At 35.9% G+C, this 14,728-nt stretch overlaps 2 protein-coding genes across 4 annotated transcripts in view; one reads left to right on the forward strand and one right to left on the reverse strand.

Annotated features, from left to right (window-relative positions):
• Positions 1-666: 666 nt before the first annotated feature.
• ube2l3b (ubiquitin-conjugating enzyme E2L 3b) lies at positions 667-8,522 on the reverse strand. Its single transcript, XM_081366992.1, has 4 exons — positions 8,458-8,522; positions 6,406-6,501; positions 5,569-5,755; positions 667-1,838 (listed from the first exon to the last, which is right to left on the reverse strand). Exons 1-4 carry the CDS (start codon positions 8,482-8,484, stop codon positions 1,684-1,686), a joined length of 465 nt encoding a protein of 154 aa, XP_081223118.1. The 5' UTR covers positions 8,485-8,522; the 3' UTR covers positions 667-1,683.
• The window catches only part of ccl19a.2 (chemokine (C-C motif) ligand 19a, tandem duplicate 2), a gene marked incomplete at its 5' end in the record, with an annotated part of 6,743 nt that continues 515 nt past the window's right edge, over positions 8,501-14,728 (forward strand). Inside the window, 6 exons of one of the 3 annotated variants that reach the window (XM_081366993.1) lie at positions 8,501-8,643; positions 10,366-10,502; positions 13,832-13,933; positions 14,040-14,121; positions 14,437-14,557; positions 14,638-14,728. The exon at positions 14,638-14,728 is cut by the window's right edge and continues 21 nt beyond it. In XM_081366993.1, coding sequence (XP_081223119.1) covers positions 13,880-13,933; positions 14,040-14,121; positions 14,437-14,557; positions 14,638-14,728 — 348 coding nt within the window. Of the gene's footprint in view, positions 8,644-10,365; positions 10,503-13,657; positions 13,934-14,027; positions 14,122-14,436; positions 14,558-14,637 lie in introns of those variants that run through there. The other 2 variants (XM_081366994.1, XM_081366995.1) reach the window with 2 other exon arrangements.

Here is a 14,728-nt window from a genome sequence, read left to right on the forward strand (position 1 = left end):
GAGTTCAACCTTTTGTCACATATTAGGGTTAACATGTTTATAACCTGTGTATATTAAATTCAGGCCATTAATGGCATTTCAGATGTAAGCTGTAATTGAAGCAACAGTTCGGACTTTAAGTAGTAGTCTTCATAAATATATAGTTTACTAATGCTAATATATTCAGGTTAAACAATCGCTGAACTCTTTTAGAATTTGATTTCATCACACAAATCCGTAATGCTCTTTTAAACTGGGGCATCCCAGAAAAAATATTTTGATTGGTCAGGGATTTCCTATTAAAATCAACCAATCTGTAGAAGCAAAAAAAAAAAGTGAATTTAGCCAATGTTTGAGTATAACAGGTTCCCGTGCTTGGTCTTCCTCTTTTATTTCGGTACACAAAAGGGAGTGTTTTTAAAGTCTGCACAAAAATAAGCCTTTAAGAAGAAGAAAAAGACACTGTGAAGAAAGCAAGGGGCTTATTTGAGGCATACTGCAAGAGATTTCACCCAAATGCATAAGCAAATATGACTTAAATATCTTGAACGAAAGAAAGCACAATGAACCTCGTCGATTTTGCATTATAAAGCGTGGCGTCGAAACCAAAGTGAAACTCTTAAGTCAGTCTAAAGTAATTTCTAAACAGATTGAATAATATGCTTTAAAGAGAATGTTCTAGAAAACTCACGGTCAACTACTGCGTTTATTCTGTGTTGGGAGAAAATAAGAATAATATTCTTCAGTAGCGTACATCTCTGTAAATCTAGGGGCCATTTCCCTGTTTAAACCCAAATAATCAATAATATACAAGAATCTCCTATGAGACACGTTAAAAGAGAGATGTTTAAAATGAGTGATCATCATCATGAAAATTACGTTCACTCACACAAAGAGCATTGTTTTCATCCTTCCTTTTTCATTTGTGAAACAAAAGTATTTCATAGCAATATCAGCCTTTGTTTCTGACTCTACAGTGGTTTTGCCGATTCGAGGCTTGGTAAGGGGCTGAAAGTAGCCTGTTCCTCAGACATACCGTGCAACCCAACAAGTGCAGTGAAAATAAAAGGGTTATATGAAATAATCGCTTGCCCTCGCTGAAACCCTCCATTCCTCCTCAATGTCTCCGTTTTGTTTTGTTCGGTATTGTGGAAATCAAAGAACACACATGTAAGAAGAGGGAACAACATAATAATAATAATAATAATAATATACATGATAAATTACAATCCATCTGGTTTTAAATGAACTGTCACTTCCAAAAGGAATTTCTGAAAGTTTTGTGTAATAATGCAATGATTCATTTTCTCATTACAAAAGGGTCAAACAGCATTCACAACTGAAACGCCCTGTACAATTTCCAACTTCTTTCTCTTAAGTTATCCTCTAACAAATTTTGATGCTTTCAAACTTCAGAAAGAAAAAAAATAAACAACATAGTAAAAAGTTAGTAAGGGCCTCAAGCTAACACCAGAAACTCGGATGTCCTCACGGTGTCCTGCTTCAAGACGGAGGCTGCGGCTGCGCAGTACTTCTCCAGCTCGACTAGAGTGACACGTGGAAAGGAGAGGAGAAGGAGGGAAAGCGGGAGGGAGGGATAGAGGATGGCAATTGGGTGTTGGGAGGAAGGTAGTAGAGCGAGGGGAAGAGGATCAGAGGAGTGGGGGGGGGGGGGGTCTGGGGCTACACACTTGTCTGGTATTGTTAGTCCACTGGCCGCTTTTCGCCGTGTTTCTTTGTAAACTCTTCTGCATTCTTAAAGAATTTTTTACGGTCTTTTGAGTATTCTTCTGCTAGGTCGGCCCTCAGAGGGTGTTCTGGCTGTGGGTCGTTCACCAGGGCAATGAGCGACTGAATTACTGTAAAAGAAGGGGAAAGAATGCTGGTTAGGCAGGAAATAAGAACCCCATTATTCATAAGAATGTACTATACAAAACTGTAAACCCTAAAGCTCAAAATAATTAACTGGTTTGAGTAGGGTAAACTTAAATTAAACAAATAAGTTAAATCAAGGTAACTTTCATGAGTATTTAGAACTTCATTTTTCTTTGAGCTCGCCAAAAGAAAAGACATTAAGTAATCTGAATTGCTTCATTGTTTTGAGTTTTATGAACTTGTTTCTTTTAATTTAGACAAACTTAAATTTAACTGAAACTGGGCTGGGATTTCTATTTCCCAGCATGCTTTGCCATGATGATGACACTCGAAAAGGAGAGTAAAATGCTAAAATTAAAGGGATAGTTCACCCAAAAATAAATTCTGTCAGTAATTACTCACCCTCATGTTGTTCAAACCCCGTAAGACCTTCGTTCATCTTCGGAACACAAATTAAGATATTTTTGATTAAATCTGAGAGCTGGATCACTCCTCCATAGGCTTCTAAGGGACTGAAACTTGCTGGCCCAGAAAAGTTATTAAAGAGATCGTTAATATAGTCCAAGTGACTACAGTGGCTCAATCTTAAGCTTATCAAGCGACGTGGTGACGTGCAACACAGACGCGCTACGCTTAAACACTACGTGAAAAGACTCGAGGCCCAGAGAGAAGGAAATGAAAAGTGGAATAAAGTCATTATTTTTGTTTTTCTTAGCGCACAAAAAGTATTCTCGTCGCTTGATAAACTTAAGATTGAGCCACTGGAGTCACTTGGACTATATTAACGATCTCTTTAATAACTTTTCTGGGCCAGCAAGTTTCAGTCCCTTAGAAGCCTATGGAGGAGTGAAAAAAGCACTCAGATTTAATCAAAAATATCTTAATTTGTGTTCCGAAGATGAACGAAGGTCTTACGGGGTTGGAACAACATGAGGGTGAGTAATTACTGACAGAATTTTCATTTTTGGGTGAACTAACCCTTTAAGTGTTTTAAATTTTTTTTTTTTTTTTTTTTTTAGCAAGATTAATGTAAAGTGGGGGGATTTTAATTCAGAGCAATTAAAATGTATGAGTACAAAGTAAAAATGTGCCAGCTCTGCTTGCTTAAACTTTGAATTTCTTAACTTAAAAATGTATGTAACTTATTACCTTACATTTTTTTGAGTTCTGCCAACTTCTCTGGGTTTCCAGTGTACTCTAATGTAATCAATACACCCACAATACAAAACTCTGAGTAAAATCCCATAAAAACCCCAAAACAACTTTATAAACTAGGAATTTAGTACTGCAGGATCTCAACTTGGTGAGAGTAATCTAGTTTTCTGAAGAAATGCGTGACATTACAAGAATGCAGTAAAACGATCACAAACATGTTGAAAGATTGTTTGAGCGCATCTGTTCCTGGAGAAATTTGTGATGATCCACAAAACTGCAAAACTAGCAGATTCAATACAATCATACACACTACCGTTCAAAGGTTTGGGGTCTGTAAGATTTTTTATTGTATTTGAAAGAAGTCTCTTATTCTCACCAAGGCTGCATTTAATTGTTTGAAAATACAGCAAAAACTGTAAAATTGTGAAATATTATTACAATTTAAAATTTTAAAATATTTAAAAATGACATTACTAGGCATGTGCCGGTATCAGATTTTCATGCTGCGATTAATTGATTGAGCTTTTATCACGGTATACGGTATTATCACGATATTTTAATTGCTCAAGAGAAACGGATGGATTGGGGGGGGATGTAGAAAAAAAAACTTGCATCACAATAGGTGTAATTGTGATTGTCAAAACATTTGGTAACTAAACAGAATTTTACACAATTTTCACGATTTCAATTCAATTCTTGGGATTTGATTTCAATCTTGATTCAATATTAACTCTTTGGATAGGCTAAATATTAGGTAGGCTACAGTAGATAGGCTACAGTAGATAGCCTACATGTTAATTTTTCTCAAGAAAAAATATATCTCACATAATGCTGTAAACATACAGAGAGCCCTGTCAGCTGGTATTATTTATTAAAGGTTAAAAATTAACAAATTAAATTAAATATAATTTGTTTTTCATTATAATAACAATTATGACAAAAGTAAAAATATAATACAAATGTAATATAGTGCACATGTTTAGCAAAATATTCCTATAGCTATTTTTTCTAGTCAACTAACGTGTTGGTTATTAAATGGCTTTCCTGAGGTAAATGTAACGTTCTGTTACATAATTGTTGTCCTGCAGTTTCATTGACCTCTTTCCGTGGCTGAAAAACACTGATTGATCGATATTGTGTATGAGGCATAAATACATTTCGGTAAGTTGTACTGTATCTTTAAATAAAAAGTAACAGATGATCGGTTTACTTGAACTGAGGCGCTACAGCTATCGGTCACGTCACATTTACAAGCGCCAAAACGGTATTTATTGTCTGAATTTCGTAATAAAATGGACAGAACCTGAGAGGTGAGAATTTTTTTCATATCAATAGTAACCTGCTCTGTCTAGTCTGTCGGTGTCAGTGTCCTCTTTGCTCCGTGATTTTTCTCTGCGTGAGAAAATGGATGTGAAAAGTGTGAAAAGTGTAAATTGGCTGAGTCTCACGCTGAATGCGTAGAGTTGACAGCCCTGCTTTTAGAAGGGGGATAAATCCTTTATTTTACTGTTTATGGATAAATCGTCGGCAGCGTTCCTCCTTCCGCCATGCTTCTCCATGTGAGGATTGTTTACAATAGAGTGCACACTGCGCCGCATGCACACAGTGCTTCTACATGTGGGGATTGTTTACATCAGAGTGCGCAGGTGTTTCGCGCAGCATACGCAGTGTTTGTTTAAGCGGTTGATGGTAAATAAGCTAATGCGCGTTCTATAAATATAAATTCTGATCTATTATTTTTCACGGTATTTTGAAGTGCCCGCGATAACAATATCGTGCATATTCATTACCGCGATTTATCGCATTACCGAATACCGGCACATCCCTAGACATTACATACATTAATTTAATGTAATTTAACTCTGATGCAAAGCTGAATTTTCAGCATCATTACTCCAGTCTTCAGTGTCACATGATCCTTCAGAAATCATTCTAATATGCAGATTTGCTGCCAAGAAACATTTCTTATTATCATCAACATTGAAAACATTGTGCTGTTTAATATTTTTGTGGAAACCGTGATAACTTTTTTTCAGGGTTCCCTGATGAACACAGCTCAAAAGAACAGCATTTATTTGAAATAGAAATCTTTTATAACATCATAAATGTCGTAACTGCTACTTTTGATCAATTTAATGAGTCCTTGCTGATTAAAAGTAATATAAGAATCTTATTGACCCAACATTTTTGAACGGTAGTGTATATCAAGATTATATCTATTATTATACATTCTTATTTTTTACAGTACTAATAAATAATCTCTCTATAATTTAGTCTGAGAGAACTACATAGCCTTCATCTTCATAAAACAAACCAGGATAAAAAAAAATTAAAAAAGAGATTAATCTATGAAATGTTTGGGTAGTCAATATGAGTTGAAAAAATAAATTAAGGGTGTTGCCTACTATATAAACAGATGTGAATACAAACAACATCACAATGACTTCTATTTGTTCATGATTTCTACACAATAAAATGACGACAAGACCGAGAGTGTACATGAGAGCTTCAGCAGTCTGACTCATGTGGCGGTTTCAGGAATATTGCAGCGCATCTCACCTTGGTCAGTTTTGGTGGCTGGTTTCCAGTTCTCTGCACTAATAACAGGCAGGCAGACCTGTCCCTTCTCGTCAATGTTGGGGTGGTAGATCTTCGTTTTGAACGTGATCTTTGGTGGTTTGAATGGGTACTCTGCAGGGAAGATGATCTCGATCCTGAACGCCCCTTTGTCATATGGAGGATTGTCCTGTGGGAGAATAAGGTAAATGAGGTGAGCACAGCTCAGTCTATATTGTATATAATCGGAAACAAATGGATGTTGACAACAGGACAGAAGGCTGAATGCATGTAGTATAAGATCAGATATGGCTGATTGCATAATGAAAAGCATGGATATCATCCAGGTCTAAAAGCAGTCCAGCATTTGAAATCTGTTCAACAATGAACATACTGAAACTTAAGCAATGTTTTAGAACAGAGGTGCCCAAGCTTTACACTACAAAGTGCCAAAAATCGAAATTGATTGAGGGCCGTGGGCCAAAAGTACATGTTGCTTTAAATTTTTACTTAAAAAAATTAATTTATAAAAAGCTTTTTATATCTTTATAAAATTTTAATTGAAAAATATCTAATTCATTTATATTCTCTACATCTCAATGCAAAAATAAGAGATAAATTAGAAAATAAGATATGCTCCCATTTTTCATATATCAAAGGTCATAAAAGGTCAGCCATCTCTGGCCCACAGACCATGGTTTGGGCATCTGTTTTAGCATATACAGCCTAAAGCATTTTACATGCAAATATCTAATGCTGTCTTTTAACATAATTTCTTGTCTTGACTTTATGCATAGGCAAATAACATGTAATTACAATATGAACATTTAGTAAACTTACTGGAACAATGAGGCCTTGCCATGTCAATATGTTTGATTCATCAACTTGAATGTTACGGAAGTTTTTCATTCCAGATTTGCGGATTTCTTCAAGCTCCTGATAAAAACAAGGGTTGTAAACAAGGATGTGTTAGATACTACTAATGGGTTATTACAACTTTTACTTGTGGAGCAGAAATATAGAAAATCTGAGATGGATGAGTTTACGATAAAACAACCTTTCTTTATAGCACAATCACCATTAATTGAGTGCAAATCAATGAATTAGTAATTACAGTTGAGTTTACAACATTGGCCAACAGCTTATATTATGGTCAAGACACCAAGTGTAACCTGAGTCAGGTCTTGACCTAATGAGTCGGAGAAATTACCCCTTCCTCAGCAGCTTACTGTAAATAACTGACCCGATGTGAGTACATTAATACAACAACAAACCACACCTTAAATGTTTGAGGTACCATGTAACATTATATCTGAAAACTAATGCTCTAACATATGCTTTCGAAGATGTCTATTCACTTCCACATAGGGCTTTGACTAATTATTACATTTAAAATCTATTAATCTGTCAATTATTCCTCTGACTAATCGGATTAAAAAAATGATTTTTTTTCTGTGTGAGAATATATATATATATATATATATATATATATATATATATATATATATATATATATATATATATATATACACACACACACACACACACACAAAAAAAAAATACACATATTACAAACATAATTCTTCCACATCCTGTCCAATGTTGTTTGAAGTCCATAATATAAAGCAGTCTCATGTTTTAGACAACTTGGTTCAAGCAGTTTTCCCCACAGCAGCTCAGCTTGTGTCCACTGCTATATTTCAGTTGTGTTTTGATTATAGAAATGTTATTCACTCCTGTAAAGTGACGTGACTTGCTGGGTTTTGTTCACAACACTCAGAAGTGATTCATAGATTTCAAATTAGTTATTGATTATTTTCATTATCAATTGGTTGTTGCAGCCCTAGTCTCACAAGTCCATACAGTATTGAACAAAACAACAATTACATGTTGAAAAACAGGTACTATAGAAAGAGTGTGTTTTTACTGCCCTGTGAAGATTACCCATTTCCTACCATTACCACTGAGAGCTGACTGACATTTACAAACTATCTCATCTAATAAGGAAGTAAACTCGCTGAGATGATCATAGTGACAAAAAAAGTCTGCTAGCTGTACATACACACCCTAAAACCTCAAATATACGACAATTCAGACAGTTTGACCTCGAAAAAAAATTGGACAGAAACATCTAGATGGTTAAAAACAGGTTTTTCACATGTTGGGAATGAAGTGATTTAGACAAGACGGAAGTTCATAAAGCGAAAGCTTTGTGTTAAGTCGGTTACAGTTTCGTTTTAAATGAAGGGCGTTACTGCAACTTACCACCTGAAACACACTAAAACGTCTTATTTAAGTAGTAGTCTAATTATTTGTGCTATTTTAGGCTTTAAACGGAAAAAGAGCGTCGATTTCAGCTTAAATTGGTCAGATGTTGCTGGTTAGGTCATCTCTAACGTCACTGCGGTGGGTTTAAAACATTAAGATTCGGTTGAAATGATCCATTAGCTCTTATAACAGCCGCTTAATTTAAAGTTATTGTATTCAGATTTGTTTCAATCAACCAAATCCATTCTGACGGAACTCGTCGCATTAGAATCCTATACATTATATTGCAGTCATTTACTTGCAGTCAATAAACGAAAGGACTTGTTAAGACACTGAATCCTACTCTAACGGCACCTTGACCCATTGTCTGTCCAAAGTCGACCCCAAAACCCGGTTCTATAGTCCCGCGGCCTCCACCGGCGCTTTTCCTCCTTCATGTTTGGAAACGCGAAGCGAGCCGAGTCATCGAGTGAGAGAACCGCTTGAACCAACGTCGATCAAGCCCCAACGAGCCAGCGAAACGCATTTTCGGCGAGTTAAACTTCATGTTTAAACCCCTATCGCGTCGTCGTATGTGGTTACTCTTCATATGCGATGTAAAAAGTATGAGGTTTAGACGTCTACCTTGTGTAGTCTCCTGCTCGCCGCCATCTTGAATCTTTCAACTACTACCAGAATGCACCGCGCGGCGCAACGATGGTATCATGAGCTCGTGCGCGTTTTTAAAACTTCGGTTGATCTGGAATCAGATTTAGTAGTCGCGTACAACCGACACAACAGGCGAGACAAGAGCGCGAATACTGATCTCAGGTCAGCACCCGTGGGTACTTTCCATTACAAAACGAAACAAAAATGTAATTTATTACACAGTGGATAGAATTGTTTCTCCCGTGGTGAATCAAGCACTATTTTAGTCAGCCTTTATTATTTACTTATCTCGAAAATGTATTGAACTGAATTACTGAATCATTTCAGTGAACTTTCAGGATGTAGGTGTGCCGAGAAACACAAAATTCAAAGAACGTCCTTGACAAGGAAGCGTCTTTTCCGTATTTCTAGTTTAGTACTAGTTAGTGACCACATGATGTCACTACAGAGTTAGCAATAATGCACAGTGGTTATTTGATGCTGTGTGTTTGAATTTGGGACATCACTCAAACGACAACCCAGGGTTTAGATGGGTTAGCTCTAAAGTCAACCAACAGTCTGACTAGGCTGGGAGACCAGTAAAGACCAGCAAGCTACTTTAGGCTGGTTGCATCTATTGTTCAGGGAGTGAATTTCAAGGGGAGGACGGATTTTCCAGTTCAAAATGCAGAGGATTTCCATCGTTTATCCACGTAATAATAGCATCCAAACGCGTTGCAAATTTCATACATAATGGGACTTTATGCATCTACACTCTTAGAAGAAAAGGTTATATATAAAAACGTAAAGGTTTTCATATAGCTATACAACCTTTTAGGGGTTTCCATCATGTGATCATTTTAGGGATCTAGTTTTAATTAAAACATTTTATTTTAATTCATTTCTTATTTTAATTAAATTTTATAAGTTAAACACACTCTATCTCTAGAGAACATTAATGCAACATTACCCCCCAACATTAAATGCATTATGCAATAATTTAAGACATTTCTCCTTATAAATAGAACCTTTTTGGCATAAAGGGTTCTTTAATATTGAGTGAAGAACCCTAGGGTTCTATATTGAACCCCATCAAACCTTTTTTTGTAAAAAAGAAAATATGTCCCCAACCAGGGTCCGACAGTGAATCTCAGCCATTTCCACCTCTGGTTATTCAACATTACGTATTATAAAGTTAATATGTTTGTAATGTACTAAACTGGAACTGCATCATTACAAATAATTAATTAAAAGTATATTTTAATACGTTTTACTAGAATTAAATTAAAGTATATTTTAGTTATATTTTACAGTAGGCTACACTTTAATTGACTACAATATAGGTAATTATAAAATTACATACAATGATGGACTTAAGTTCTACTTCAGTATATGTCAAAAAAGCACACTTACGTTCAACTATTTGCATTTAATATAAATGTAAACAATACATTTTAATTTCATTTAAATGAACATGCAATTATTAACCAAAAACATTTAATGCTTTAAAAAAATTCTAAAGTGTACTTATATTTCACTGAAAGCCAACTTAAACCAGCCTAAGATCGTTTGTTGGTCTCCCAACCTGGAATGCGTTTCTCAAAAGCATCGCGAGCGACTCTACTTACGCTTACAATGCTTTTGAGATACGCATTGCAAGACCGTTGACTGGTTTCAGAAGGATTTTATAGGGTTCAGTTTTGTGGAATATTCTTTGAATGCTAGGCAATATGAAATATATAACATTTTAATCATACATTTCTTATAATGTCTATGTCCAAATAGAGTATGAACAGGATGTGTACATCAAAAGTTGCTGGATTAATTGAGTGGGTTGTTTGTGTGCATGTGAATTTGTCTTTTTGTCAGTTTTGCTTATTTGTTGATTATCTTTTCTTGTCACAGGATCCCAAACTACACCACCAACATGCTTCCCGGACCAAGGAGCGATAAAAAAGTGAGATTGCACTCTCCCATAGTTTCCTGGAAACCACATGACTGAGACAACTTGATCAGACTTGCTTCCCCTTCAGCAATTTCAGGTAATGTTGCAGATGGGAAACATTAACTATCTTGTTTCTGCTTTTGCTATGTTTAGCATTCAAAAACATCAGAAGTTTTGCTTAATACATTAAAGTTGAGTCACTTAAATGACTTAGATTACAGGGCATGAAGAATGTTAACACAGATATGACAATGTTAAGGAAACACCTGCCTGCCAGAATATACAATGAAAGCGTATGATCTGACCTAGATTTAAAAAACAATAGGTTTCTTTTCACTGCATTGCAGCAGTTATGTCTTGCTTTATGCAGTTTTAGACTTGTAAATATAGTCAATTATTGCAATTATTGCTCCAACAGCTTAAAATCTTCAAGATGAGCTCACCAATGTAGCAAAGTAGGTCAGAGACCTTTTAAGATTATTGCATCCACAAGGAAAGCCCCAACAGAATCTAAACTGTTTTACTGTTAATCGACATCTTAATAATACCTAATATTATTTCCAAAGCCTCTTATTATGGTTTGAGCAGGAATATAATGTTTGGTTGTTTCCAGCAAGATAACACAATTGAAATAATCCAAGTTGTACGAACATAATATTTGCCAGGCTGTCAAACAAAGAAATTATGAACACATGCAAAAACAAGAGAGAACCAATGAAATATTAATAACTGATTATGTTGTAGACAATGTATGCTTTTTCCTGTGAGCTTTCAGCATTTTTCTTTTTTGCATAGTAAAAAAAAAAAAAAAATCTGTCTAGCTGTAAATTACCCTTTTTTGCCAAATAAGTTTGTCAGATACCTTAATACCTTAAGCAAGTTTGTTTTGTTTTTTTGCTTCACAATTAAGATATATAAAATATTTTCCTCATATGTTGATGGTGTAATCGAACTTGTAGGGTAATTAAAATCAAAGATTCCCCCACAGACATCACTGTTGGCCACTACTCTATGTATATGTGACCAAGGCTTTCTCAGTAAGAGCAATATAGGGTTTTTCTTCTGAATCTGAACGCTTGTGGTTTGTTTTGTTGGCTTTATTGCAGTTGGATTACTGGAAAGTTTGTTTGGACTCCAACATTACTGTTGAATTCTCAACTGAGAAACCACTGAGGGACTTTCCTCTTAGTGAACATACTTTTGTTATGCCATATCCTACATATAGCTGAATGAGTGCCAAGACCAGCGTGGGAGAAGCCATGTGGCTTGCCTTACTGCGTGCATAATATTTATGGGCCATATTTATTTATTAATTAATTTATTAGGCTATTTATGCAATGTAGACCTAGATGGAAATGCACGTTTGTCCATTTTTGGGTACTGTATTCAGAATGTTGGGCAATGCTTTCAGGAAGACCTTTTACCTGCTCTGAGATGGGGCTCAGATTACATGGGTTTCATTTGTTTGTTATTGTATAATTGCATAATTGCTTTTGGAAAGAGTGAAACTTGTCTACTTTTCCAGGTAGAATAACAGAAATGAAGGTGCTTGCCATAACATCTGTGGCCCTCAGTCATGAAATTCAAGAAGAATGGATTTCTATGTAAATCGTTACTTAAAACCTTTGTGCCTCCCCAGTCTAGGGGCCACGTAAGCAGGAACAAGGAAGTTTATTGACAACTGAAATATTGGCTATTGGCTTGTTGGCCAAGCTGCTTCTCAGGCGATTTTGAATTTGTTACTATTGTGAAGCTGCTGTGAAACAATCTATATTGTAGCTCAAAAATAATTTCTTTCTTTCTCAAAACTGAATTTTGATTTTCTATGTGGTCAGTTTATGTACAAGTGTTTTCACACATGATCATTGGGTGTAGGTCATCTGTGGCATGTAGAGAACTGTGTTTAGAGTTTTGCAAAAAGTTTGTTTTTCAATTTCAAACTGAGTGTAAAGCGTATAATGTGCATGCAGTTTTGCAGACTTGGTCTGAAGATTCAGTACACGAGTGAATGGTTTCACTGAGTGGGCCTCAAGTTCCACTTTTAATGTGTAAGCAATTTGAAAAAACTGTAAGAACCATGCACCAAAATTTGTTCTGCTTGTGTTGAATGGTTTTTGCAGAATGCTCTTGAACAGAATAAAAGCAAAGGTTCTCATCTTGGCTTGTTTACATTTAGATACAATTGCAAAATAACTGGACTTCAGCTTCATGAGCTGTTGGTGCAAATATTGAAAAAAAATATGATGCGAAAACGAAGTGATTGTAGTCTTATGAAGTATACAGAGGTATGTAGTGATGATTGTAAAGAAACATGAGGAAAATTTGATGACACTTTACTGTACTACCACTGCTGTATTTTTATATAGGGTGTGTGTAGAGTAAAATCTGTAAATTTTGGTATATGTTTAAACTTCATTGCAAGTTTTTTCTTCTTTCTAACCTGAAAATGACAGGTTATTAGCACGCATAGACTGTTACTGTGACTGTTGAGGAAATCATAACCGGGAAATTGAACGTTATGTATTCTTAAAAACGAAACTAAGTTGTGCATAAATGGTTGGAGGGCTGTGCTTTTGAAAGTTAAGCTTTAATTTAGCAAGTTCATCTCAGGACAGGTCTGGATTTATTGTGGGGGCACATTTCCTTTTAGTCTCTTGACAATAGTGATGCTCTTGGCGTTGTTGCTTGACGGAAAAACACACACCCTCGGATCCTTGCCAAGCTCTCGCATGTCAAAAGGCATTCAAACTATTCATTATTAATATAATGACATGTCATGATCACTTTAAATGCCTCTTTGTTGTACAGACGGGTTTTGAAAGATCTAGATTATGTGCAATATTATTCCGTCTCCACTAAAGACATTTCCCAGAAAATTCATTTTACCCATCAGTTTCTATCCGGGTTTGAACTGCATTTTGTGAAATATAGGAATTTTTATAGCATGATGAAATGAAATATAATGGGGTCCAAAAGGCTATTGAAAAGTTGGGAGTGAAATAATTATGAAAAATGTATTTAATACATTTATTAGTGATGTATATTTATATTAATAATATTAATATACACATACTAAAACATTCTGAAATTATTACAATTCATTTTCCAAAGGCTGAAAATGTAACTTTTAATAAAAAGGTATTAAATTAGAAATAAATGCAACTGAAATATTTTCACTGGTGGTCTCAGACTTTTGGAACACATTCCCCAAGTTTAAAGTAACTAAATCAGATCATTCATTATGAATAGGTTCTGTAGAGAAAACGAAAGCTATGAGCACTTAACCGTAATGCAATTCTGCATTGCAACCCTGATAACAAACCAACAACGAAATATCTCACTGAGAGTTCAGTTAAGTAAGATTTGTGCGTGTGTGTCCTTGTTTATAAGCCACAGAATTAATGATCAGGTCATGCACCCCTGCAGAGAACCCTACTGGAATTGAGGAGGGGGAAACAGCCAATAAATGTGGGAATGGTGAAGCCAAATAAAACGGCTGGATTTACGAGTAGGGGTGGAGCAGGTGCGGTAAGTCTTAGTGTGAAAGTGAAAGTGAGTTCATTTTTTGTGTATAAATACATGCACCTGATACCTGCATGTCTCACCTGTGCACAATTGTCTGATGCTCTTGCAGAGATCAAACACAAAGACAAAAATGCAGACTTCAACAGTAACTCTCCTGGTCATCACGGCAGTCCTCTGGGGCAACATAGAAGGTAAGACTGAATCTGAAACATTGAAAGTCTTAATCTCATGGCACACACACTTACAGCTTCTCAGAAGCGTCCTGCAGAATTTCTAATCGGAATTGGGGACTGTCTGCAGATCAAGATGTACAGCCATTGATAAATAGAGGAATTCTTGGCTTTTTCTGCACTGACTTGTTCTTCTCAAAGATTCAGTTATAGTAACTGTGGGAGCAAGTTCCTGTAAGTCCAGGAACAGACCCAGTTTTGTTCTTGCATGGTGCACATTAAAATAGGGGGGATTTCCAGTGACAAGTGTTACTAATGGCAACATTTCATCCTCAGCATATTCAGACACAGCTGTGGACTGCTGTCTGACCACCAAGGACACTCGTATCCCAATAAAAATTGTTGAATCCTACTTTCATCAATCCACAGACAGTGGATGTCCCATTGAAGCTACCATGTAAGTATCAGTTGACCCCCAATTGGCTTCATTGATACACTAGACTCGTATTAATGCATGTTTCCCATATGTTCCCATAGATTCATCACAAAAAAGGGCAAGAAACTGTGCGCTCCACCAGAGAAAAACGGCTGGATTGCCAAAATCATCTCACACCTGGACAAGAAGAAA

Source organism: Scardinius erythrophthalmus (assembly GCF_964197995.2).
Source record: "Scardinius erythrophthalmus genome assembly, chromosome: 5".
In the NCBI taxonomy this organism is placed as follows: Eukaryota; Metazoa; Chordata; class Actinopteri; order Cypriniformes; family Leuciscidae; genus Scardinius; species Scardinius erythrophthalmus.

What these genes read in the sequence shown, in the direction of transcription:
- ube2l3b (XM_081366992.1), bottom strand. Translation starts at nt 8,484, where the DNA reads ATGGCGGCGAGCAGGAGACTACACAAG. An exon ending in CGAGCAGGAGACTACACAAG is followed by an intron (nt 6,502 to 8,457) that starts GTAGACGTCTAA and finishes TGTTTTTATCAG; the next exon opens with GAGCTTGAAGAAATCCGCAA. An exon ending in AGCCACCAAAACTGACCAAG is followed by an intron (nt 1,839 to 5,568) that starts GTGAGATGCGCT and finishes CTTCTTTTACAG; the next exon opens with TAATTCAGTCGCTCATTGCC.